General features: G+C 54.1%; 7 protein-coding genes across 7 annotated transcripts; 3 read left to right on the top strand and 4 right to left on the bottom strand.

Moving 5' to 3' along the window:
• The first annotated feature begins 81 nt into the window (after positions 1 to 81).
• On the top strand, positions 82 to 940 carry KVR01_006612 (uncharacterized protein). Its single transcript, XM_044781952.1, has 2 exons — positions 82 to 353; positions 422 to 940. Exons 1-2 carry the CDS (start codon positions 207 to 209, stop codon positions 833 to 835), a joined length of 561 nt encoding a protein of 186 aa, XP_044644043.1. The 5' UTR covers positions 82 to 206; the 3' UTR covers positions 836 to 940.
• A 1087-nt stretch (positions 941 to 2027) lies between these two features.
• Positions 2028 to 4699, bottom strand: KVR01_007029 (uncharacterized protein). The gene is made up of 2 exons (XM_044791623.1): positions 3786 to 4699; positions 2028 to 3328 (listed from the first exon to the last, which is right to left on the bottom strand). The coding sequence occupies exons 1-2, from the start codon at positions 4366 to 4368 to the stop codon at positions 2340 to 2342; spliced, it is 1572 nt and encodes a 523-aa protein (XP_044644460.1). The 5' UTR covers positions 4369 to 4699; the 3' UTR covers positions 2028 to 2339.
• Positions 4700 to 5335: 636 nt separating this feature from the next.
• On the top strand, positions 5336 to 10994 carry KVR01_006524 (uncharacterized protein). Its single transcript, XM_044786169.1, has 3 exons — positions 5336 to 7212; positions 7284 to 10077; positions 10134 to 10994. The coding sequence occupies exons 1-3, from the start codon at positions 5605 to 5607 to the stop codon at positions 10682 to 10684; spliced, it is 4953 nt and encodes a 1650-aa protein (XP_044643955.1). The 5' UTR covers positions 5336 to 5604; the 3' UTR covers positions 10685 to 10994.
• Positions 10995 to 12735: 1741 nt separating this feature from the next.
• Positions 12736 to 14225, bottom strand: KVR01_006500 (uncharacterized protein). The gene is made up of 6 exons (XM_044782698.1): positions 14175 to 14225; positions 13845 to 13892; positions 13624 to 13740; positions 13335 to 13464; positions 13165 to 13242; positions 12736 to 13110 (listed from the first exon to the last, which is right to left on the bottom strand). Exons 1-6 carry the CDS (start codon positions 14186 to 14188, stop codon positions 13078 to 13080), a joined length of 420 nt encoding a protein of 139 aa, XP_044643931.1. The 5' UTR covers positions 14189 to 14225; the 3' UTR covers positions 12736 to 13077.
• An 839-nt stretch (positions 14226 to 15064) lies between these two features.
• Positions 15065 to 17647, top strand: KVR01_006970 (uncharacterized protein; the record flags this gene model as incomplete). Its single annotated transcript, XM_044794998.1, has 2 exons — positions 15065 to 15310; positions 15362 to 17647. The coding sequence occupies exons 1-2, from the start codon at positions 15122 to 15124 to the stop codon at positions 17645 to 17647; spliced, it is 2475 nt and encodes an 824-aa protein (XP_044644401.1). The 5' UTR covers positions 15065 to 15121.
• A 1743-nt stretch (positions 17648 to 19390) lies between these two features.
• On the bottom strand, positions 19391 to 19885 carry KVR01_006975 (uncharacterized protein; the record flags this gene model as incomplete). Its single annotated transcript, XM_044794936.1, has 2 exons — positions 19391 to 19750; positions 19808 to 19885. The coding sequence occupies 2 exons, from the start codon at positions 19883 to 19885 to the stop codon at positions 19391 to 19393; spliced, it is 438 nt and encodes a 145-aa protein (XP_044644406.1).
• A 751-nt stretch (positions 19886 to 20636) lies between these two features.
• On the bottom strand, positions 20637 to 21540 carry KVR01_006638 (uncharacterized protein; the record flags this gene model as incomplete). Its single annotated transcript, XM_044782089.1, has 3 exons — positions 20637 to 20746; positions 20904 to 21281; positions 21342 to 21540. The coding sequence occupies 3 exons, from the start codon at positions 21538 to 21540 to the stop codon at positions 20637 to 20639; spliced, it is 687 nt and encodes a 228-aa protein (XP_044644069.1).
• Between the last annotated feature and the right edge of the window lie 3835 nt (positions 21541 to 25375).

The following is a 25375-nucleotide window of genomic DNA, read 5'->3' as shown; positions in this document are numbered from 1 at the left end:
CGCAGCGCAGGTTGGCTGGGTCAGGTACCTAGGTACCTGGGTACCTAAATTTCGTGTTCGATGATAATAAGCGGTGAAGGACAACATGCCCAGGTGGATGAAGGACGCCCCATTAGCAACATTTGAACTTCCAGCTCGCCATAATACTTCAACAATAGCAGATTTGATACCCCCATATAATCTATCGAAACACCACTTAATACATAATGTCCTTCTTCAAGAAACTCTTCAAGTCCGAACCTCCACTCCTGGTGGAAGGACAGGAACCCACGGGCCCACTACCCCAGCGCGTGCTGATGAAGACAAACTTTGGCGACATGGAGCTAGAGTTGTACACCGAACAGACTCCCAAGGCATGTCGACTTCTTGACTTGAATCAGTTTGACTTTGATGGGCCTCTTTGAATAACACATTCCCCCAGACATGCCTGAACTTCGTCACGCTCGCCAATGCGGGCAAGTACGACAACAGCATCTTCCACCGTGTCATCAAGGGCTTCATGATCCAGGGCGGCGACTATACCCGCGCCGACGGGACCGGCGGCAAGTCAGCGTGGGGTGGCAAGTTTGACGACGAGATCGTCCGGGGGCTGTCGCACGACGGCCCGGGCGTGTTGAGCATGGCCAACGCAGGGCCGGGGACGAACGGGTCACAGTTCTTCATCACGCTTGGAGAATGCGATCACCTTGACGGCAAGCACACCATCTTCGGGAGAGTGGCTGCAGGCTCACAGAACAGCATGGACACGCTGAAGAAGATTGGCAGCGTGAAGACCGAGATGCAAGACCGCCCGGTGCAGACGGTCAAGATCGTGGAATGCAGGACTGTCGGTTAATCAATCGAGCCTGGCTAGTGAGGTCTTCCAATTGATCGAGAATCCTGTCTGTGCGTATGTACAATACAGTATTGGCGAGAGGAAAAGGTAGAACAGAATGACCAGTGCAAATGCATTGCAAGTGATGTAGAACGGAGTTGTAAGAGGTGATTCGGAGTGGTTGATCTGCGTCCAGTCGAGGCTGATTGGCAGGAGACCTATACCCTAGGAAACTCCAGAGTTCATTCCAAAGATTGCATTCATTTTTGGTGTGCGGCGTAATCCAAGGGACAAAACCCAATGTGCTTAAATTACTCCAGCGGTAGTCAGGGTGCCAAAAGAGCACAAACTAGAAGAGTGTAAAATATGAAAAGAACCGATAGCGTGAGATCATGTACCGGTTCGCAGGAGAGTTTTCTGAGGCTCATGTAAAGCACGGAAGACAACAGTCGAGGACAACGTTGACGGCCATATGAGTGCAGCTGGATAAACTAGCCATCGACGTGAGAGGCCGGCTGGCCCGAATCCGAGCATCTGGAATTGGTCTGTGGTCCGTGAATCACACGACTTGGCTGCAATACCTTGACCAGTGACTGCAAGTACCCGTCGGCCCGCATCGTTCATGCATTTATTAGCCATGCAGAGGATATGTGGCCACCCGAGTCTCAGAGAAGCTACCACCATACATACCTAGGTAGCAAAATCCGCGGGAAAGCATCTCTCATCATATCATATTCTGTTAGGATCTAGATGAACGTCTAACCCACTACAAAGGTGACTCGAAGCGCTCTGCTGCGCCGCAATGATGCCTAGGTGGCGACGTACACATGCGTACTGTGTAACTAGCCTAGAAATTGAAATTGGGAGGATAACACAGTTCACTGCAAACAGTGGAGGCCAAAGCCATGACCCTAATATTTCAAGGTCGAGAATACACCCATGGCGCTTAAGTAATTGCTATATTCAATCCCGAAGCAAGATTCAGTTCTGAACTATGTGGCAAGTGATTCCGATAATGTACATTTTGGTTCAAGTTTGATATTGACAAGTAATCATTTGTACCGTCGCGGCAGCTTTCGCGGTGTACGACTTGAAGATTCCCATGATTCCCCCATCCGATGTGTTCATGAACGAACCGAGTCAGACTCACGAGAATTCTTCTTTCGGTCTACTCATGAATGCACTCCAAATGAATGATGCTGTCCACATGCCACCAGAGTGGGGACAACTGAGCCCTTTGTAAATTGTTATAATCGGTCTTCTCAAATTGGCGGAGGACGTTGTAGCCCTAGAAATGCGTGGTACAATAAAACACACTGTCTGAGATTAGACTCGCTTGTCGTAATATCCCGAGACTTCACACGGACTCCCTTGGAAACCCATATCATCTAGGTACCTCATCACCTGGGCACTGATGACCAGGTGTGGAATCCTAAGGCTCATGCCAATATCATCATGTCATCAATCCAATACTGTCGCAACACAACATGAGCCCGTCTTGGTGTTATGAGTGAACCAAGCGAAATTAGATAACACCAGCCCGAGCCATCTCACCACCTCCCTCAGCAACAACCTCTTCCATCCTTCGCTTCCCCTTGCCGATACCGCCCTCGCCGACACCCATCCTCCGCGCCACATACCTCTGCGCTACCACGCCGACGGAGAGGGTGATGACCTCCTCGACCCACTCGGCCACCCATTCGCGGGGGTCAACGCCACCACTCTCGACAATGTCCCTGATCTCCTCTGGCACGTTCTCCACCTCGCTGCGGCCGTTGCCATCGTTACTGCTCGCTGGGGTCAGCGGGCTGGGGGCGTCCAGCCAGCGGACCCACCGGGCCGGCACGGCCTGGCTGACGGCGCTGAACTGGATCTCGTGGACGGGGTCGAGGATGAAGACCGCGAAGCACACCTGGGCGTCGTTGCTGTCCTCCTCGACCACGGTGGACTCCTTCTCCTTTTCGGTGGCCGCGGCGCCTGCGAAGAGATTCTTGTCCTCGTCGGTGACAATGGCCTGGACCGACAGAAAGAGGTCGGAGCTACGGACCGGGTTGGACTCGCTGACGGGCTCCACGGCGCGCTCCCTGGCGCCCTCGATGCCGCCCGAAGCCGCGAAGTACTCGGTAGAGTATGCCTCGGCGCTGGCGCGGCAGAGCTTAGTGCCCTCGGTCAGACCCTTGATCAGGCCGAGATCACGTGGGGAGCTGACATCCCGCCACCAAGGGCCATCGCGCCAGCCAGCTGTGCTATGGCCACCAGAGAAGAACCCGCTCTTCTCGTTGGATGGCGACTTGATGGTATTCTCGTGCCCTCGCTGTACCACCATCAGGTCGCCGCCTTCAACCTGTGCCATAACCCGGCTGAAGACACCATAGATGATAGGGTCGAGCGATGGGTAGCCGACGAGGTCATGGGTGATGTGGATGAGAAGACGCTCGTGTTGGGAAATTGGAGGCGCGAGTGTGTTCATAATATCCGTCAGAGTAGGCAGTGCCCTGTGTGCAATACCATCACCTAGATGTAAGTGTCAGCCTTGCATGCTCGTTTGCGCTAGGGTAGCCTTGTGGGCGGGAATGGTGGACTCGAGTTGGAATGCGGGTCTGTCCATTGCACCGTGTTTGTGGTCCACATCTGAGTACGGGGTGACTCGGTGGCCAGATTTCTTCGCAGGGCACACCCATCTCACTTGAGATGCCAGCCGTAGAGAACGGCGTGCTTGGCCGCTCCACTGATGGCCACCACATCCTGCCTTGGCCACGATGGAAAACAATGAACATGGCCCATCATCAAGAGCGCTTCCCACGGCCGCCATATTATGACTGTTCCCAGCCGTTCCCTTCCGGGCTGCTTTTGAAGGCCAAACAAATGACGACCCATTCGGAATCACACAGCACTATGGTGCCGTTTCTCCGACTTTGCCTCCGCCTCCGTGTTTTGATCGAACAGGCAGAATGATAAGAATGCAACTTACCAAGGCCCCTGAGCGCGCCCACATTACCTCGCACCTGGTCTGCCCATTTCTTGGCCTCCTCGTTCTGCTGAATCTCCTTGACGGCAGCCTCGGCCTGCTTCATGGCGGCCGAGGCTGTAGACAAGATACCGCCCCACCAACCGCCGCCGCCGCCGCTGCCTGCTGTTGTTGTCTGCTGCTGTTCGACGGCGCCTTTGGTCTTCTCGGTGTCCTGCAGCTCGGAAGAGGTGGCGCTGGGAGTGAAGCTCGCGTGGAGGGATCGAGTGCTCTCCCCCGACTTTCGGGCGAGGGCAGACTTGGGCTCTTCGGTTGAGGGACGGCCAGCATCTGTGGTAGGGGTTCCGACGCGCTTAGTGGGCTTCGCCGTGTCCCTCACGCGAGGGGTGTGTGGCCGTGAGGGGACCTTGTCCCCCAGTTCGCTCTCGAGCTCGGCTAGGATGTCGTCACCTGGCTTCTGTTTTGCGGCTGATGCAGGAGCCTTGGTGGTGGGCTTCTTGGGGGCAGCGGCGTCGTCGCCGATGCCCTCAAAGAGCTCGTCGAGCTCGTCAGCCGCCGAAGACTTGGTACCGCGCTTGCTGGCCATTGTGGATGCTGTTGGCAGATGTTAAGAGCAGGTGCCGGATGAAGTGTGGTCAATCGTGGGGGGCCAGAGACCTCACAGAAGCCCAAGCTAAGAAGAGAAGGCTAGTCGCCGTTGGCGGGTGTCGTGCCTGAAGCTGGTGACGATGCTGGCAAGACGTTACAGACGGCGGTTGTTCTAGAGTGGTGTTGTTGTTATGGGTGGTGTTGGTGGCGGTGGTCGAGCTTCCCGCCAAACGAACTGCCCGCACTGGAAGGGCACGGTACGCTACGTCAACCCCCAGCACCACCAGTGTACACCAGCAGCTGCAAGCTGCAGCGGCAGGGGGAGGGACCAGGACAATGGAATGGAAGAAGCAAGTCAACGGCACTAGTCCCAGAACGACTAGCATGAGGCTAGCATGAGTCCTTGAAAGATGATTGGCTGGAAGGGGGATACCTGCGAAGGGGTGTAGAACAACACCTGTCAGCGTGTATCGCCGCATTCTCAGTGGGCAGAGCTGGCCCGAGCGCCGCTAGGGGCGTATTGCAGGCCATGACATGAAGAGGCTCCAAAAATTCCGAAGCCGTCTTGATCAGGAGCCACCAGCAGCAACGGCCCTCGTGTTTCGCATTGGGATATTGGCACCTCGCGGCCTCGACGACCTCGTGCACAATACGGCGGGCGGTTCTGACTTACAGCAAGAAGCCGCTGGTCGATTTTCTGGTATTACAGAGGTACGTGAGTTGTCAGTCATTCAGTCAGCCAGCCAGCCATTCATCCAGTCAGTCAATGATGAGCGCGGTGCCCTGGTGCCCTAGTGCTCTTGGTGCTTGGGCCTTGGGCCTGCATTGCAGCGCAGCGCAGGGCAGTTGCAGCGCCTGTGCAGTATTGAGTGGTGCGGCAAAAAGCTGTGTGGCCCAGGCCGGCCAAGCTGCTCATGTCATCTCAAGTGCTATTTTCATCTGACACGTAAATACCGTTGCCCTATTCACCACACACTCACTCCTCTACTCAGCATGCACTGCGCAGCCCCCATTGTGCTCACTCATTAAAAAGTCATTGTCTGCATTCTGCACTCTGCATCTTGCACCCTGCCCAGCACCCTCCCCTCCTCCCCCAAAACCCGACGTCGATGGAATAAACCCAGCGGGGCCGGGCTGACATCTGGCATCGGATCCAGTCTCAATAGCAGCCAGCGCCCGGCTTTTCTCCCTATTGTGCCTGCTCTACCCCGGGCGGGGCCGTCTGATTGGCTGCATGCAGGCCAGAATGGAGTCTCATCAGTCTCAGCAACAGCGCGGTGCCAGGAGCGGTCCTGGCAGGCCTCGCGGCTCATCTCGAACAGGACGGCCCTCCTCTTCCTCGGGCCACCACCATGCGCACAACACCTCGCCTGGCTCGCTCACAAATATCATCAACTTTGGGGACGAGCCCTCCTCCATCAACGCCCGCTCCCCCGCCAAGAGCCGAGGTCGCGCCAGAGGCTCAAACCACACCTCGCCTTCTCACCACTTCCTCTCATCGCCCACCTCTGCAGCCTTCCCCGAGCCCGCCTCAGACGCCATGGGGCTCGACGACCACAGGGCTGCTCCTCGCCCAGACCGCGTGCCCAAGCAGCCTCTGAATCACTCTTTCACTTTCTCCACCCCCGAGAACCCCCGCCATGAGCCCGGCCGCAAGCGAGCCCGGACCCTGGAATATCCCGCCGACGCTGCTGCTGCTGCTGCCGCCGCCGCTCGCCACGACGAGGCAAAAGTGAAAGGCGGCCACTCACTTCGGAAACGGGTACGCATTGATTACGCCCAGATGAACGACGACAATGAGGAAGACCACGCCAACAAGGACCTGCAGGACGACAGGACTGAGATCACTGTCTCGGGCGCTCGCGGCGTCCGCAAGCGACGCTCTACTGCCGACCCCCACAACGACGAGGACCCGCCACCACAGCCGCCTCTCACCACTGTCACCACCACCAAAAGGGCCAGGTCTGAGAAGCAGCGCACTGTCTCGCCTAAGCCCCAGCGCCGCAGGACCCAGCAGAGGAAGTCAATCTCTGCCCCCGTCGTGCGGCCCGCAGAGTCACCTGACCAGCAGCCTTCTGATACCGAGCTCAAAGACACCATCGAGGTCGGCGCGCCCCTTGCCATGCAGTTCACTGGCTCATCGAGTAGCCAACCCTCAGAGACTGCGAGCAACATTTCTGGCCAGTCTCCCTCTCAAACTAGGCATGCTCAGCCGCCGACTTTCACCGGGACCCAGGTTGCATCACCCACAGCCATAGGGCAGGAAAATGAGCCTTCAACGAGTTTCGTCGAGAAGGACGAGGAGCCTCCTTTATCCGTTCTGGATGGCGCTGAGCAGAGTCAGCCGGAAGAATCTGCCGTTCCGGCCTCTAACGAGCCCACTCAGGAAGACGTGGGTGATGTTGCGGAAAAAGAGGAGAAGGAGGCGAGCGAGGAGCCTGCGGCCACTCTCCCAGATCTTGGCCAGCAAATCACCTCGGCGCTCTCTGCAGTGTCTGAGATTGACGACGCTCGCTTTACTACCCAGTCCTCTCAGGATCCCGAATCTGGACCTCTTGAAACCGAAATGCCCGCCACTTCATTCCAAGACCAGTCACAAGGCCTGAAAGTCCCAAGTTCTCAAGAATCAATTGATTCCGACGCCACTCAGGACATGCCTCCTGATGGGCCCCTTGGAAGTTCGGCACTCGCCAGAGAATTGAGAAATACTATTTCCTCAGTTGTGGATGAGCAGCCAACAGAGCAGCCCACAAAAGTTCCCGAAATTGACAACCAAAAGGAATCCGCAGCAGAGTCTCTTCAAAACGATCAAGAGACAGAAGTCTCGCTTCCTCGTACCCGCGTAAGTGTGCAGGCGGTGACTGGGCAGTTACCTCAATTGTGTTGCAGTCGCTGACTATAAGCTCTCTTCAGAGGCGCTTGGGCCGCCTAGTCGGAAACTCAAGTGCAACCGAAGAAGACTCTTCTCAATTGCCCACCCAGGCAGAGAGGAGATCATCCACAAGTAAAAAGAGTGAAAAGGCCAAGTCCGACGTCAATTCTACGGTACCTTCTGTACCGACGCCTGAAAGCCCCGAGACGCCTAAGAGGCGAAAACCAGGCAGGCCGCCAAAGATTCGACAGAGTATTGAGCAAGAGCCCCGAGAGCCCCGGGTGCCTCGCAAGCGTCGTGCCACGGCGACAACACAGACAATTGCACAGCCTCGACCGATGCGGGCTCACACTCCTCGGGATTTCTCCTTTCTCACACCATATACAGATGCTCAGGATGCATATCCTGAAATCGCTCAAGACTATGGCGTTCCAACCCCTGGGGAAACCCCAAACCTCCAGAATTCCGAGGACCCAGGCGAACCGCCCGATGATGTTGAGTCTCTAGCCCCGGAGCGGGACTCAGGCAGCCAGGAGCAGGGACAATCTCGGCTTGATGGTGGCTCAGGGTCCAATGCACCCACCCCTGCGCCCATGTCGGACATGCCAACGCCAGCTGCTGAGTCGATGCCTGCTAGCAGGAACGCGTCGCCAGAGCCGGTGGTTGAGTCGATTCGTAAAGTCAAGCCACGCAAACAGTTCAGGTTTACACGCATCAGGTCTCCCACCGACTTCGTCAATGTCCTCGACGACCACAAGAACATGTCCACCGAGGATCTCTTCAATGTCCTGGAAGCATCTGCCAGTGCCTTGGGCGCCTGGCAGGATGAGTGGAAGAAGCGCAAGCTTGTCACTGAAGACGAGGACAACGCTGTTCGTCGCCGCGCCCACGACGCTGCTTTGATGGCCCGAGAAGCCAGGGACATGGCCAAGACCAACGGCGCCATCTCCGTGGAGAAGAGGGACTTCGAGATCAAAGGCATCCGTGCGAGCCTCATCGATGAGAATAAGCTGAAGTACCCGGAGAGCAACCCTGAGGTCTACGAGAGGAACCAGGACCAAGTTGCAGCACAGGCATATGGTTTCGAATGGGACCCACGGCCAAGCATGATTGGGAGGCAGGATCCCATCGGACAACGGGACGGTCTGCAGAACAACCGACTTCGCAACAGGCCCAAGCTTAGCCAGCGGGCTGCAGAGGCTGCGGTAGACGACCCGGTGGGCATCGTCACCGGCAAGCGAACTCGTAAGCCACGCATTCTATCCGACGACAGCAAGGATGTTAGCAGGGCCCCAACCCCATTGGAGCCTGTCAAGCCGAAGCAACGAGGCCGCCGCAGGAAGAATGCGGGCGCCGAGAACTTGGATAGTGATTATGAGGCTCCCGCCGCTGCAGAGGACAATACTCCGACCCAGAAGGCTGAAGTTCCGGAGGCACCGCCACCAGATCAGCCGGTAAAGAAGCGCAGGGGTCCCAAGCCTGGCGCCAAGGCTGCGCGCGAAGCAGCGGCTAGAGCAGCGGCGGAGAAGGAGGCGGCTGAGAAGGCCGAGCAGGAAGCCCTGGCCAACGCCGAAGCCGCGAGAGACCATGAGCTGTACGGTGTGCAGGAAGAGCAACCCCAGACCCGCAAGCGCCGCCGTGGTGCGGCGGCCACAGACACTCTTGGTTCATCTTTCGATGGGGCTCATCAGCAGCCGCCTGCCAGTGAGTCCCAGTTTGCACAAGGAGACGCGGCTCTGCCGGCGCCCAAGAGGCAGCGCGGCCGCAAGTCTGCTGCTGCCACGCAGGTCGAGATTCCTCCCGGCACATTCTACAGCGCGGGAAGCAGCGTCCCCACAAACGACGACACAGTCACGCCGACCGAGGACTTCAGGCCGTCTACGTCGTCGTCAACCAGCTCGATGCACACCGTTGGAAGCAGCTACTCCTTCCGCCACCGCCCGAGGAAGAACTACTCCGAACTGGCTGACCCGATCAAAGAAAAGCTTGCTGAAACGCGGCCCAAGCGAGGTCGCAGGGCCAAGAAGGACCAGCAAGAACCGGAGCCCACCTCGGCGCCGTCCAACTTCATGCCCGCCCAGCTGGATGGCAGCTCATACGGGCCGCCCGGCCATGGATACATGCACCACCAAGCGGCCCCTGTACTTGCGCCCCCCAACAACATGAACCCCTTCATCAACGTGACGGGAGGCGGTCCTGGCCAACTACTTGCACCTGCTCCAGTGCGGATCGGGCCGGCGCCAGCGCCTCCGCCTCACCCGGTTGGTGCCCAGAACCCTTTCTCCGCCCCTCACACCAACGCCCCTGTCGAACATCCTCCCCATATCGAACATCCCCAGTCTCCTAGGAAGAAGCAGCCGAGGATCAAGGTTATTAACAGAAACCGCCAGACTGTGACCCCCCAGCCAAGCGGACCACCACCTCCCCACCAGTCATATTCTCACTCCGGACACCAAGCTCCGCTCGCCCCACTTCAGCCACCCCCGAGCTTCCACGGACAGACTGGTTACGAGCAACAATTCTACGGCGGCGCCCCCCTCCAGCCCCACTCGATGCCCGGAGCCGGCCCAGGACAGTTCTCTTTCCCTGTGAACTCTTCTCCTCACGGCGCCATGTCCATGCCACCCATGATGCCCAATGGTCCCCCGTTCCCGCCCATGGGCAGCCTGCCAGGAGGTCCAGGCTCTCTCCCATCGACAAACAGCCGGGGTAACTCCAAGCCTCCCGGATCAGGCCGCGCTACTCCCGCGCCTTCTTCTGCCGAGGGGGAGGACCTGAGTGAGAAGGACTACGCAAGCATGACCAAGAGCGAGAAGATGAGCGCCAGCATGAAAGGTAAGCCTGCTTCATCGTCCCTCATCATGACTGACTGCTTGTTAACGTCTGCACAGCTCGATGGGCCAACGGCTCCATGCGCCAGGCAGTGAACAAGCGCAAAGAGACGCTCGCGCGTAAGAAGCAGAAACAGAGCGACGAGAAGAACCAGACAAAGACGTCGACACCCACCCCACAGCCGGAGATGCCACCATCACAGTCCCGCACCCCGGTGACGACGACCGCCCCCAACTTCCAAGCCCCAGCGGCAGGAGGCGGCGCCGCACAGCCGAGCCCGGCCGACATGGCCAAGAACCTGCCGCCTGCCCCGGAAAGGCCGCGCGATTTTGGCGGCATCCTGATGGGTGGCGATTACGGCGTCCCCCCGCCCCTGCCAGGCGGCATGCGAGCCCCGTCACAGGCCCCAATGCAGCACGACGACAGGCAGATGCTCGGTTATATGCACGACGGCCCGCCCGCCCACGTTCCCATCCCGGGTAGTATCTGGGAGGCCCACGGGCGGCCGTACCCCAACGGCAGCGGGCGCGAAGAGCTGAATGGCGACAGGCATGTCGGTGGTGGAGGAGCACATGCACAACCTGCGCCCGGATGGGGGCCACAGGGCTGAACGGGGGACGGTTTCCGCCTGATAAAATATTGGCGGATTGTGTATCTGTGATACTGTTTTAACTGTATTCTATTTGTAAAAGGAGGCGCACTGTTTTGCTGCATCCACGGGACGGGTGATTGATGAAAAAACAATATTAAAAAGGGTGGAAGTCTCACGAAATTCTGCCTCTCTAGGTACACACTCGCGGGGAGGGCACAGAGTGCCGAATCAGCATAGCGACGGTAGTACAAGGCATTGCATTGCATTGCATCATCAGGAGGAAAACGGATCCTCTACTCTCAATTTATCTAGGCGTAATTATTACAAACTTGCTGTTGTGATGTGCTGGCCCCGTGCATCCTGTCCTGCCTTCACTTTCTTCATCATTCCAAAGCGAAAAGCGAGGCATATGCCAGAGACCATAATGATTGGATGATTTGTCTCGCAAAATGCGCTCTTGCGAGGATGCGAACGTACCGTAAGCAAACAATTAACGTACATTTTCTCATCTTTGGGAGGAACCTTGGAAGCGTCTTGGGATAAGTGAAGCCTGTGGAGAACTCCAGCATCGCGTCCGCGAGCTTCTTCAATCAATCGATACAATCCAGTTGAAATAGGTGATGCGGAGGCAGTTTGAAAGAAGCTGTTCACTATTGACTCTGCTCAGATTGATGTTGACAAACATTTCGGTCCTCTCATACTTGTACTTACTCACCTGGCCGAAGGTCTCCATGATGACTTGTCCTCTACCTAATCAATTCTTTATTTGGAAAAGTCATATTTGAGAATGAAACATTCGTGCTAGAATCCTGCTCGGCTCATATTATGCATCGCGATTGATGGAACACTACCTTAGAAGCATAAACAGATTGTTTACTAAAAGAAATAAAACCAAAAGGAAAAGAGGCTGAAGGGGGAGGCGTCTCTCTGCCATCTAGAATAATAGGTAAATGAGAGACCTGTGGGTCATTCAAAGCCTTCTCATGCGATCAATCACCTGAGGCATTCGCATGGTGATCTTTCTTGCTCTGTCCCCAGGAGCACATGCAGCGTTCGAGAACTAATAAGCACCCGTTCCTTCAGTTCTAGGGGGTGACCGGAAAGGAAAAGACACAACTCCAGCCCCATACTAGGTATTTAACATCCAGTACAGAGTCATCTTCGTGGCCATACCCGCTCGGTCAGCTATATAATTTTCACTGAATTACGCAATGTGACAATGCACGAGACGGCAGCATACATTCCAAAATGTTCGTGGTAGCTTTTCCTGCTGACATTGAAGTTTCTGCCTTGCCGAGGCTCAGATTTGACTTGCACATGCTTCGTCTAGTAGGTATCGTGTGCCACAGCTCAGCCTTGCACCCCTGACAAAAATTGGGCAGCAGATAGGGACCGTGGACTTTCTGCCCAAGAAATTGTGTTTGAGTAACTTTCAATGTGACCTAGGTACTAACACGGCAGTGTGGCCGAGTATCTAGCTAGATAACCGTGTTGGGTTCTTTCAGACACAGAAGGCCTGCCACAAGCCTTAACAGATTGTCTCTCTCCATTTTGCCATTTGGAAATGAGCAGACAGGCCCAGCCTGCCGGGAAAGAAGCAAATGCTGATGCGTCAGCATGCTTTGCTGCTGCCTGGGAAGTTGTGCATGATCATTGGATTTAGCTTACGTGGGCCGACTTTGTGACACTGTTGTGTAAATCTCAGACCAGAACTATTTGCATTTGAGTTGAGGGATTGCCCAGGAGGCACAGCACAGGATATGATAAATTGGGGTACCAACGGACCGCTGTCGTTGTCAGCGATAACAAGCACGTAGAGTGGGTTCGGCAAGGCTGCAGCCTTGTCTTGGCCTTGTCCAAGCGATCTTCAGTGGATTTCGAGAGAAGCATAGTTCCTCGTTCCTGATTTGAGCACTTGGCAGGTGTACAGTTATGAGGCACAAACGATGCAGGCGGGCAATCCGGTACATCACCAAAATCTACGTGTGCGGGTTTCAGCTGCCGCAGCAGTTCACAGAGGCAGCACGTGTTGAAAGCCCTCAACGTACACAGCTCCTGGGACCATAACATGATCGACACCTCGTGAAGCGTGTTTGGTCATTGACACTGGAATCTTGTGCTATCAGGCCATTTCGCCTCGCAGCATTCGGGCAGATAGAACGGGCACCAGCTGAACCGACCTTTTCCCCTTGGTCGGTGAATTTCATGCCATTGGTATGAACCTCCGTTACACGCCAGCCGAAAAAAAATGCAAAGCCTGACTTCTCTTTTTGCCAGTCACGCCGTGAAAGCCCGTTCATTGCCGAGCCTTTCTGGTCTCGGATTCGTATAGGATCGTTCTTCTGTATGACCCGTTTCCTTCGTCGCTGATCCTCGCACGGAAATCATCCCACCTTCGCCAGCGTCCCCATTTACATCACAACACCAGAGTTGGAGGCGATACGCTATTCGACGCTGTCAGTACGCGCTTGATATGTTGTCCTGCGGTGGGAACTTACGGGCCACAGCTCAGCAGCCTCCTTTCCGACGGGGCCAGTGATGGCGGATCCCTTCATCTCACCCTTGGGGTTGACGATCTGAAATGCCTCGTCAGTAGTTGTTCTGCAAAGTCTGATGGTCCAGCATCCTCGGCCTGGCATGTGGGGCTGCTGGTTCGGGGTGTACTTACGACACCAGCGTTGTCCTCGAAGTACAGGAAGACACCGTCGGTGCGCTTCCAGGGCTTGGACTGGCGGACGATAACGGCGGGGTGGACCTTCTTTCGGAGCTCAGGCTTTCCCTTCTTGACGGTGGCCATGCTGTGTAGGGCGCAGTGTCAGCAACATACGCCGCGATTCCGTCCTCAAATTCATGAATCCGAGTGTGTGGGATGGGATGATCGAATGCAGCTCTCATGCGTCGAGGGTTTCGGCGACTGTGGAGAAAACGATGCTTGTGTCGGGCTTGAAGATACGTACACCATGTCACCGACACCACCGGCGGGCAGCCTGTTCAGGCGGGCACCGATGCCCTTAACGGAGATGATGTACAGGTTTCGTGCGCCGGAGTTGTCTGCACAGTTCATGATGGCACCGCTATGGTCCTGTCAGCTCCCATTCCTCGTCCCTGGCTCGTGTCCACCAAGCAAGTCGATTCCGTTGGATCGCGAGTCGATGGCTGTAGGGCCGGGAAAACATACACTGGGAGACCCAGGGTCATCTTGAGCTTGCCACCGGGGGCACCACGACTGCGAGGAGACCTCCGTCAGTAAAAGTTGTCATCGAATCCACCAATTCTAGCTGCCCATTGTGATCCATCTCTTTCGGTCGTCTGTCCAAGCTGTGTGCGGTCGTCTGGTAGCACTACGGTCGGGATCGGGAGTTCGTCTGGCGTGTGCGGTGAAACGCTTCGGTTCGTCGTCGGTTCTGCGTCCTTGCCGGATCGACCAGATTTCCAGATTTCGCATCGGCCGCAACAGCTTGGATTGACGCCCAGGGCCGACCTCCGCCAGGATCAGAATCGCACTCACGAGATCTTGGCCATTTTGAGTTATTTGGAGGGTATCGACTTGTCGGTGGGAGAAAATGGCCGAGGTTCGGTACGATGTCGCGATGTCGTTGTCGAAGGGGTGTGGGGGGGCGGCCGGTCGCTCAGAGATGCAATGCAGCAGAAATTTGGGTGTGGAATTTTCGTAGGGTTGTTGGAAAATTGTTAGTGCAATCAGCACGTGCCGATAACGATAGTGTGCTGGGGGCCCCACCGAGCTGTCAGGCTGTGTCTCATTGGCCGGGCCGGCCCTCTAGGATCCTGAATCCAGCTTCAGTTAAGGGAATAGCGCCAAAACAGCCATTGCACAGAGTGATTGATGCTGTGCAAACTTCCGAGGTTGTCTTAGTGCTGCTTTTATGTACATCTAACGGCACTGAATGATTGCTTTCAGCTTTCGAGATCCCTCGTTTCTCTTTACCTCTTGTTGTCTTTTCTCTCAAGCTCTGGACCCACTTGCCTAGTGCAAATGGCTGCCCATACTCTAACCGTACTTACTGTGTACCTAGGTAGGTATCTGATGTTCAAGGCATCGCCGTCACAGTTTGAGATCATCACGACTGTGCGGCTGTATGATGCATTGCATTGTAGCTTGATACGTCTTTAACCAGAAGAGCCTTCCGCAAGCCACAAATTGACATTGGGCGTGCTCCTTCCATGACGGTAAGCGTAACGGCGGAGTGCAGCTTCCTCAAGTGTGCTCCTTGCAACAAGTGCAGGAAGTCGTAGGTCTCTGTCGGCAGCGGATTGCTCTTTTTTTTTTTTGGTGAGGTCGGTTCCTCTCGTGTCCCTGGAGGACTTGGCTTATTGCCACAATCTCATCAACTCATCTTGGTTTTGCTCCCAGTTTTGCTGTTGCTTCTACCTCTGTTTTGTCGATCTCCTCAAGAAACGCGCCGGCTCTCGGACGTTGATCGTCTGCTCGACGACATGATCCTGCTCAGTTTGATGCTCGTCATGGCTCCATTCAGCAGCCTCCCCCTCTCAGTCATCATCGCAGGCTTGTTTCTCGCCTGGCTCGCTGATGCACAGACCGTCTATGTCACCCAGACAGTCTTCACAGCTTGTGAATGTTCCGAGTCCCCGTCCAAGTCCCCTTTGATGCCAGCTGATCTCCCGGTGAGTGGCGGCCGACCCCCTCCAAAAGCTTATGCCTGACCAAACCAAAAGCCATTGTCAGTGCTCAGTGGTACCTCCGGTGCAGGTTCTACGCCAGTGGTTATTTCCATTCCTTCGGAGACCCCTGGCAGTGCTTCTACACCTGCGGTTGTGCCAGTCATGGGAGGCTCTACACCTGGCCTGGCCGAGCCGTCACTTTGGACTTCGACCCTGACCGGCACATTTCCAATTCCGGGTGCCCCGTCGTCCGACGCCTCAAATCCACTCTCGATTTCCATCCTGTCTTCCCCATTGCCGGAATCCATCTCCAGCCTGCCTACCAATCCGCTGGGGGAGACCTCTGCAGTGCCCACGGTTGCCTCCGCTGTTTCTCTGTCCGGTGGTCTTGGGCCACTGCTGTCATCAAGCAAAACTATGCCCTTGACCAGCAGCCCTGTGGCTGTCTCCATTGCTCCCTCTGTTTCTCTTGATAATGACAACAGCATAGAGGTGATCTCCTCAACAATCGCGCCCACCGCAGCTTCCTCGGCTTTGACGACCTCTGGTATTCCGGAGGCTTTGCCGGCGAACTTCAGCCTGGACAGCTCTGACATGGTGCTTGCATCGTCTGCCGCACTGATCAGTTTCGGCACGTCTTCGCCCGCTGTCATCTCGACGATGGTTCCCTCTGGTGCCTCACTCGGCACGTCTTCGCAGGTTCTGACGACTTACTCAGCCATTGCCTTGGGCAGTCTGACCTTGACGGGCGTCACAGTCCTTGTGCCCCGTTCTCCAACATCGTGCTACTCACTGCCGACACCTCCAGCTTCCATGGATCTGGTGGCCATAGCAGTCACCCCGCAAGACACCGTCGACCTAAGCAATCCCATGTTCCTTTCATTCGGAGAAAATGCTACAAATCCCCAGTACATTGGGGCCTTCGCCAGTGGAGAGTCATACGTTCTGGACTTGTCTCCAGACAATCCAATCACTGGCCAACTCGGCCTGCAAATCCCCGGGGACAATGCGCTGGTGTTTGAGGGCTCGGGGATGTCACTGTATAAAGGGAACTGCAGTCTACTCTCGGAGGTTCTGATCGACAACTTCTACAGCCAAGCCGGTGCGGTCACTGGACGTGCTGCCAAACGCACAAGAGATGCGAGGCTCGAGATGAAACAAAATGCTGTCAGCTCGAGCACCTTTACTGTTGATATATCTCTCGACAGTTATTTGAACACGGCGGACTTCAATCCTAGCCTCATTTTCGGTAACTCGATGTGCACCGTGGTGTCTACTGCAGCGGGCAAAAACACGGACAATATTACATGGTCATGCTCCTACCCCCCACCCCAGGGCGGCGCCGCTTCCTGTGCGGCGAGGCTTAGTACTTGGCTCACTGGCATCAACTCGCCGTCATCTTCACCCCAAAATACGACTGAGATCCTGGCGACGCTGAGCCCATTCCTTGCCTTGGCTGGTGATTCGCTTCCAGAATTATTCCCTGGCGCAGACCCTGCTCTTGGCCTTGGCTTCACTTTCATGAGGCAGGTTGAGGATGCACTCAAAGAAGCTGTTGGTGACGTTGGAGCGGCTGCATGCGACGTCATGCATGCTTTGGACTCTGACGATCTTGTCATTGAGGACAGTGGTCCGCTAGGGACAAAGACGCTCGGCTCTTTCATCACCGAGCCGCCCCCTTCCTTGGCCATCAATCTTGCCGCGTCTGCAACAGCATCGATCGTCGAACTGCCGCGTCGCAAGGCCAACCCGACGGACAACTTCCTTCTACAGATCGCGACGGCTTTCGAGTCCTTCTTTGCACCTTTCAATTCGTGGCTTCATGGACTACCAACTTTAGGCATTTTCGGGATTGAGCAGACTGGCATGGTGCATCTCCCAATGCCAACAACGGATGACTCTCTCACCACGACCGTCACGACTACGGTGGCGCCCCCGCCAAGTGGGAGGCGTGAAGAGGTGCCGACAATGACGGTAACACATGTCCTCGGTGAAGGGTGGTTCTCTCCAAGCACGTACGTTGTGGCACCTGGCGCAACCCCGGGCCTCGATTTTCCAGCGTTCGCCATGCACAGGCTCGCCAGTGACGACAGCGCCACTCTTTCGATTTCCTCTGTCCTCGACTCAGCGCCGGCGAATATCATTGACCAAGTAGCAGTTGATCTGGCAGCCATGTATGGCGATCCAGGTGTACAGCCGGAATGGCATGCAGATTGGCCAAGTCAGGTGCATGAGCATGGCGAGGTCACGACCACTACGGGCGCTGACATGGGATATGACGGAAAAATTGTTTTGGTGACGACGACGATCACTGAGTGGATGCGAGCGGTCGATGACTGACACAAACTCTGCGGCCTGGATGAGCAAGCGGCCATTTCGAACATTGCGACAGACAAGATTGCTGACAATTTTGGTGTTCCTTTTGAAGTTCCATTCTGTGCCGAGTCTTTCCGGCACAGTTACCTCAAATACTCTCTTTGTAGCTAGAGACGGGTGTTTTTCAACAGATAGGTAAAGAGTTACTGTAATTTTGGCCCGACTTTATTCTCTTTGGTCACACTTATGCAGTGAATAGCTTGTATTCTTGTCAGCGTGTCATTAGTCCAAGTGGAGGGTTCGAACTGTTTGCTATGTGCTTTGCCACCAGCGCTACTGCCGAAGCCATTCCAATATCTATCTTAAGTTCAGCACCACCTCCCCCAGAAACACCACTGCCGCACCAAAAATTCCCCAGGGCACAACCTCTGCCATCCATTTCAAGATGATGTAAAGAACACCCCAAGTCGCCTTCTGGCTACAGCGGTAGAAGCTGTTTCCGACACCACATAAATGATTGACATCCACATATCCGAGCAAATGTTGGATGCTGCTGAGGCAGTAGAAACCGCGGATCAGCGCGTATGAGAGCCAAACCAAGAAGGATGCTTCGCGGAGAGTGACCCTCTTCGGATGCTGGATGAGCTCCGAGACACGGTATAACCGGACGCTGAAGAAGGCGTTGCGGCGGTGGGCTTTGCGCAGGTGGCCGTTCTGAATTGTGGGACTGTTGTAGGACATGTTGGAAACTTGCTTGGGTCGACTGATATTTGTGGCTAGCTTTGGTCCCGCCGTGTGCCGTCTTGTGCGAGGCTGTGTCTCGAGCTCTCTGGAGAACGTGGACTTGGGAACGGTCAGGTATTCTCGATGATGCGCCTGCTCATGACGGCCCGCAATGCTTCCGTCAACCTCCAGGTCAGGATTGAGGGCGAAAATACTCTGAATTCTTTCAGCAGGAAATGAGAGAAAATCTTGCGTGATTGTTGCCTTGCCAGTGGGGCTAAGTGCGGCACGGATGGGATGCGTACCACAGTAAGCGCACCATTCCGAAAGGGGCTCTGTCAAGCGAGCAGGTTGCGCTCATCTCCTATACAAGTTTCCCGAAGAGATCTTCGGGAATTTTCAAGGTATTCTGCCTGGCGATGAATCCGGGTTTGAATTCTAACTAGGTATACTGGTACTTTAGCAGCCTTGAGGGGGGATATGAACAAAGCTCTTCGCTAACGAGCTCGGACTATGGAGTTTTCCTAAGAGAAGAGCTTCAAGGGGATCCGCAGAGCTCTGTGTAAACGATACCTGTAGAACTTTGGGGACGTGACGACGGTTGGTCCCTGGAAATTGGTCCAGCGCTTGAAAGGTTTAGATGTCAACTGGTGCCTTTTTGTCCCTGACATTGGGTTCATCGGTGGAATATTGTTCCCTCGAATGGTGTCGAGGAAAGAGAGAGTCGCTAACTCTGGATGCGCTAAGAAAAGAAATAATATAGCAATCTCCCGGGGCCATGAGGTGCTTTATGGCGCTTCTGGATTCGTCTGGGACGCTTCGAAGTCTCCCAAGAGTACACATCGTCACCGACTCAATTGGATCACCTCAGTCCAACTAATTATCACCCTGAACTATTGAATGTGCCTAGGTACAGATCACGGCGATCCAAAGTCGTGGGACAGCAGACGAGAAGCTTTATTGTCTCAGGCACCATTTCTGACTTAATCTCAGGTTCGGAAGGCCGCGACAACTTGTTTCCGTCAATTGGAACAGGGCCCCCACTCAAACCTCGCGGAGAAGGCCCAGCTCTTCTAGAAGACCATTCAGCTCCTTCGGGCTGAAGGCTATTATTTGTATTGCCGCAGTGAACCCGAGCTTCTGCAACCTGTCCTTATCTTGCAACAGTGGCCAATTGGTAAGAGCCACAATACACGCCTTTTCCAAGCCGTTTTCCTCTTCAAATGCACGAATAAGCTTTGTGGCCTCCATACCATCCATTACCGTCATGTGTGAACGCATCAAAATGCACTGGTAAGTCTGGTGCCCTTTCTTGTAAGCCACGACTGCTTCTTCACCGTTTGCGACCAAGTCGCAATAATGACCCCATCGATCGAGGATCTTGCGGAATAGCTTCTGATGGACCTGGTTGTCTTCAGCGACGAGGAAATGGATTAGCTTGAACTTTTTTGGCGACGGGACTTCGGAACTTGGCTGAGGCTGGAGCGTGCCGTCTTTTCTCTGTCCTTCCAGAGCCTCCTGTGGCTGGCTGTCCGACATTTTGATGCGTTGCTTGTTTGCTATGCAGCGGCTTGTGGAAGCGTTTGATGGTCAATTATTGCAGGTGTCTCACTGGGAAGGGGCATCATCAAAGTGGGATGATCCGAACATTGGAACGCCGTTTGCTGTGGGTCCGGTCTTCTGGAGCGGCTGCTGCCTGTTTGCACTGCCACTGCAGTGGCAGTTACTGGACAAGTGCGGCCGTTTGTCACATGGAAGTCTCAATCCGTAGGTACCTGGGTACTTAAGTACTTAAGTAAGTACCCGGACTCTGCAAATCTGTCCTTACCATACGAATCCTGAAAGGGGGAGAAATGAAAACAATTGCTGAGCAGTCTGCTTTCCGGCGCAATTTGATACACTAATTATCAAGCTTCCCAGACAACTACAGCTCCTCCCACTAGTAGTGTTTTTCTTTCTTTCTGGGGTGACCGCAGTCTGAAGACACCCCACGAAGAAGGTTTTCTCTATCATGGGAAACCTCTGAGACCAAGCTTGACATCATTGATGGCAATGATTTGAGGCACCGCCTTCAAAACTCGATGTCTCGATCCTTGGACCAGCTCTGTACTCGAGCTGTATTGAAATCATCGACGACGATAGACTCAATTCGCGATTAGAAACTCTCGCACCAACTACTGGCGGTATGATACAGGCGGCTGTCAACACTGTCCTCCTGAAGTCCTGTCTTCGTTCATGCCATCGCAAAAGTTCAGACCAACCTTCCCGACAACCGTGCCACTTCATGTACCTAAGAACTGCCTCCAGGTAGATCTCTGATGATGTGCTGCTCCGCCATCCAAATCATTATCTCCTCGTTGCTGAGCCTCTGAGCAATCATGGCTGGGGTCTCACCCCCCACTAGAGAAGGATCGTGTTAGCACCGTAAAAGGAAAGAAAGAGACTCCGCAAGAGACAAAGCCAGCGCGAAGTACCCAGTACGCGAAGATGGCGTAAATGTGTGTCTTTGCTGACTCTGCACTTGCTAGACCAAGAGTTCGGCAAGGGTTTTACTTACTGTTCTTGTCTTGCAGCCTGGCACCGGCCTCGTGAAGAGTCTTTAGACACTCGATGTCTCGGTTCCGCGCCGCGAAGTGGGCAGGCGTATCTCTTCCCACGGTGACGGGGCTGTGGTCTGCGCCGCTCTGTACCAGGAGGCGCAGCATCTGAGGGTAGCCCTCCCTGGCCGCGAAGTGGGTGGCGTAGAAGCCAAGTGCTCCCACGGCGTTGGCATCTGCACCGCGCTGGATGATTGCGCGAGCGCAATCCAGGGAGTTGTTCTGGGCCGCCAGGTGGATCGGCTGATCGCCCATGTTGTTTCGAGCGTGAAGAATCGACCGCAGGACGCCAGGCTGGAGGGCGAACTCGTGGAGTTCATAGACGAACTCGAGAACGTCTGGAAATGAGGGTCAGTTTGGTTACTGGTGCCGCCAGAGACCGTTTGATTTGGGCTTACTGGTGTTGTTGAAGGTGCAGGCAGTGTGGGCAACATTGTTTCCGAACTCGTCCCTGGCAAGCAGAAGAATGTTGGCTCGGTCCAAGCCTGTGGAACCCTGACGCTGAACCAAGACGTCCAGGGCCTGCCTTAGCTGTGAGGTATCTCCACGCCGAGCGTGGAGGGCGAGGATGTTTCCATCAGTGGTGGAGATAGACATGGTGAGGGTTTATGTAGTCGTGGTAGCAGACGTAGGGGGACTGGTATCTCGGATACAACAACAATGACCAAGGGCATTGAAGCTGGGCTGGATGGAAAGATACCAGATCGCGAAGTGTGAGAACCCGTGGTATTAAGTATTCCAGCGTCAACACCTCTGGGGGCTGCAGGTGTCTGTAGTTCTTCCATTGAGTTGGGGGAGACAATGGAGAGACTGCATTCACTTCTGAGAAGGAGAGCGTGCTGTGGTTGACCAACCAGTAATAAACGATGGCACAATGGCAGTCATAGTTTGAATTTGTTTGCACATTGGAATGGTGGATTGAATTTGTTTGTACATCGGATGGTTGATTCAATAAGAGTTTAGCAATGCAATCTTGAATGCAATGTGTCTGACGGTCAAAGGCCATCACTCATTCCGGACAGTGATTGAGGAGACACAATGGCAAGTGTAGAGGTGGATCTTTACTGGCAGACAAATATTGAGATAGATCACTTGGAATGAGCTATTGGCTACATTGCCTATAGGTCTGAAGAAATCCTTACACACAGTTCAGGCTCCTATACAGACCACTGCACATCAATTTTAATTTTGTACTGGCATGTCTGCAGCAATACCAAATTATATGAAAGACTATGCTTTAATATGGAGATATGTGTGAGAAACCTGCAGGATCTAAGATCATAGCATCTGGACTATGCAGAAAAGTCAAATTGGGTTTCATATGAATATTTCAACACAGCACCTTTTTCTGAGATTATAACCTTGGGGGGCTTAATAATATAAGAGACGCCTAAGGCAGCAAACATCTGGTAGGTACTAGCTGCTAGCTCAGTAGAGCACTCGTCCAAAAGACCACAGTTTCCTTAGAAACCCAGCAGACTATAAGCTACGGGCCAATAAATTAGATAATCGGAAAGGTACTACTTGAGTAGTAAGTCTTGGGGCATACCTTCAGAAGCTGACATACGGCCAGAACCAGAGGTAGACGAGGAAGTGGAGCTTGTTGCAGCCAAGTGCTGATTTGAAAAATGAAAGGCTTGGGTCCTGCGCTATTTACATGTCTGGTGGCTCTAAGAGTGGAAAAGTGAAGCCGTATGTGAGTCAAAGTCTCCTCAGTTTGAAAGCAAAGTGGAAACCATTTCTAGTCACCCCGTCAGAGCAAGCCATACACTTACCTAGGTAGCATTCATGTGATGTCAACATCCCGCTGTACTACTTCAAGCGCGTTTTGGATGGAAATGAGGAGGTGACTTGAACCTGGGAAAAAAAGAGCTAGGGAGGCAGGCAACCCCGGAAGTATGAGCTGGCATTTCCGGCCGTCCATTGTCATCATGTGAGGAGTCGTGGCTGCATGAGTGCGGCAAAGCATCGTCCTACCGGAGAGCAGGGGTCCCACAATTTCAAATCCTGAGCACCACACACTTGCTTCGTTGGATTTCACCGGTGAGGCGGTGGCCATGGATCTAGGCGCAAATAGATGACCTGGAAAGCCAAGAATAGTTAGCTCCAGCCAGAGCAATGCGCCGCAGGTTGGACAGTTGCTCACTTTCCCTCGCTTACTTAAAGAGGGCCTCATGCAAGTCAGGCTGACGTCCCGCGTCAATCGAGATGACCCAAACTTGTTCAACCTGGGATGTCAATATCAAGGAGCTCAACGGAAAAGGTTTTGTTCCACCATAATGGGCCCACGTGAGGCATCTGAACCACAACTGATTGGTGTTGTCACCAATGACAACGGGCTAGAAACATCACTGTCACGCCCATCGCGCAACATCCACCCGCAAATACCCAGCAGAGTGGCAAGCACTGCCCAGATCTCCGGTGACAATAGACGTGACAAGATGACGGAGCCGACTTTACCGCCGTCACTACCACGACGCGGGCAACCATTTCCCTTCATCCTACCACACCCACTTGGGCCAGTTACAACACCGACAGGAAGCAGTCCCAGAACAGACTTTATGATAACCAATGCATCAGGTCCAGCAAATGAGTATATGTTGAATCCCAACCACTCGCAAATCAACAGAACTATAGGCCGTCGGATAGTGAATTCGGATGACACTGGTGGATTTCTAATGCCTCAGCCAACAGCGGCCCCCCCAGCAGGGCATGCAAGAGGCATTTGTACGGACAACATAGTTGGAACTGGAGTATTGCCACCCCACCACGGCTTACCTCTCCCGTATCATAATGAAACGTTTTCAGAAAATGCATCGAACAGGCGGCAAACACCAGCAGCCGTGATGCGTTCTTCATCCGGCCGGGAAGAGCATGACTCTTTGTTTGGAGGACGGCTAGCTGCAGACGCTCGCGATGGTAATCGGAGAGTACCTCAGGGATATCGCAATTTCGATGAGAGAAATGAAGGGTCCACAACCAGCACCTGGGAACAGCGGTACCAAACAACATGCTTGCAAATGTTCCGTTGTGGCTGCGGTGCGGCGTACGTTGATGAGGCTTTACTTGTTGTAAGTTATCACTCTCTCGTCAATACCTACCTAGGTGCTTAAGAGCTTATGTCATCGAAAAAGGCACATCAGAACAACAAGGAATGCGAGCAAGGTCTTGTGGATATGGTAGGGGTACGTACCTAGCAATATGAGAGGAGTGAGACAAAATGAGGTCATCGAGTTAGAGGAAGTTCTGAGATGAGATTGGTGCTCTTGCATGATGCTACACACTGCCCTTAAAAACTCTAGGATAGACTTTAGGTAAAGAGTTATGAAAGATGATATTCCCCATTTGTATTGGAAATGCACTCGAGGAAGTCATATTATATTATGAACTGTTATCATTGAAGTACCTACCTACCTAGGTACTGATGGTGGACAACGTGCTCAAAGATTCTAAAAATGGCATTGATGGCAAGTAGGGCGGCAGTACAACTGCTCGACTTACGTGATTTCTCATTAATCTACATATTAAATGTCAGATGCCCCATTGGTCAAGAAGGGGGACTTCGGTAACTGAGTTGGCCGTTCAAGGCCGCATCTCCAGCGTACACAACCGTCATGCCGTGAAGGATGGTGACTACCATCCGGGTCGTCGCCTTGATACCACTCCACACGTTACATATTGATCTTAATCGAGTACGGCTTCCCAAAAACATGGGATGGGTGCATGGTATTGAAATTGGAGTTGCTGAAAGGCGCAGGAGCAAAATACGGGTTTCAAGTTGAACAGCACTTGACTGACAAGTCACACAATTCAGCAGGTCTGTAGCATGATTCCATCCGCAACACGCCCTTTATTTATTTGAAGAAGTAAATACAAAAATGGCTAAGAAGCCTATTATCGCCCTGAGTATGAGATGGCAGTCAAGTAGCATGTGCCACTCTATGTCCCACGAGGTAAATGCCTTGAGCCCGAACTGGCAGTCAATCCAAACTTTTGGGATAATGGTGAATCATCTGTCCCAAGTGACTGAGCCGGATGAGATGTAATTTGAGCCGGTGTAGGTAGAAAATTTAGAATTAAAGTAATCGTGAAACTCAGATGTCTGAAGAAATAGTCGACATGATGAGGATGGGGCGGCCCGTTGAAGCAGGTGTGCCAGGCCTTGGTACCGACTGATCCAGAGGGTGGAAAGCCATGATTGGGGGTTTCCGAGTGACTGATTCAAGTAGTGATCTGTTTATTGTGGCCGTCGGAGTTCTAGCCACTCAGGCTGTGCCCGGAATCCCGAATATGAGCCTAGGCGCGAGAAGCCCACAGGCTGAAGACTTGCTCTCTCCAACCCTCTGGAAGTGGCACTGCACTCAGGTGCCTTACATGACGGTGCAGTAAAGCGGAATACCAGTGGTGTTGCCAGCGTTCATCTGGCCAGGGG

Source organism: Diaporthe batatas, assembly GCF_019321695.1.
Source record: "Diaporthe batatas strain CRI 302-4 chromosome Unknown Contig00007, whole genome shotgun sequence".
Lineage (NCBI taxonomy): Eukaryota > Fungi > Ascomycota > Sordariomycetes > Diaporthales > Diaporthaceae > Diaporthe > Diaporthe batatas.
The sequence above is the reverse complement of the archived record's forward strand: the minus strand, read 5'-3'. Positions and strand labels throughout refer to the sequence as shown.

Bases quoted from the DNA above. Each gene is read 5' to 3' on its own strand.
- KVR01_006612 (XM_044781952.1), top strand. From the start codon at position 207: ATGTCCTTCTTCAAGAAACTCTTCAAGTCCGAACCTCCACTCCTGGTG. The intron at 354-421 runs GCATGTCGACTT...ACATTCCCCCAG, and splicing joins ACACCGAACAGACTCCCAAG to ACATGCCTGAACTTCGTCAC.
- KVR01_007029 (XM_044791623.1), bottom strand. From the start codon at position 4,368: ATGGCCAGCAAGCGCGGTACCAAGTCTTCGGCGGCTGACGAGCTCGAC. The intron at 3,329-3,785 runs GTAAGTTGCATT...ACTTACATCTAG, and splicing joins GGGCGCGCTCAGGGGCCTTG to GTGATGGTATTGCACACAGG.
- KVR01_006524 (XM_044786169.1), top strand. From the start codon at position 5,605: ATGCAGGCCAGAATGGAGTCTCATCAGTCTCAGCAACAGCGCGGTGCC. The intron at 7,213-7,283 runs GTAAGTGTGCAG...AGCTCTCTTCAG, and splicing joins TCTCGCTTCCTCGTACCCGC to AGGCGCTTGGGCCGCCTAGT. The intron at 10,078-10,133 runs GTAAGCCTGCTT...ACGTCTGCACAG, and splicing joins GATGAGCGCCAGCATGAAAG to CTCGATGGGCCAACGGCTCC.
- KVR01_006500 (XM_044782698.1), bottom strand. The intron at 13,741-13,844 runs GTATGTTTTCCC...ACAGGACCATAG, and splicing joins ATGACCCTGGGTCTCCCAGT to CGGTGCCATCATGAACTGTG. The intron at 13,111-13,164 runs GTAAGTTCCCAC...AGCGTCGAATAG, and splicing joins AGGCTGCTGAGCTGTGGCCC to CGTATCGCCTCCAACTCTGG.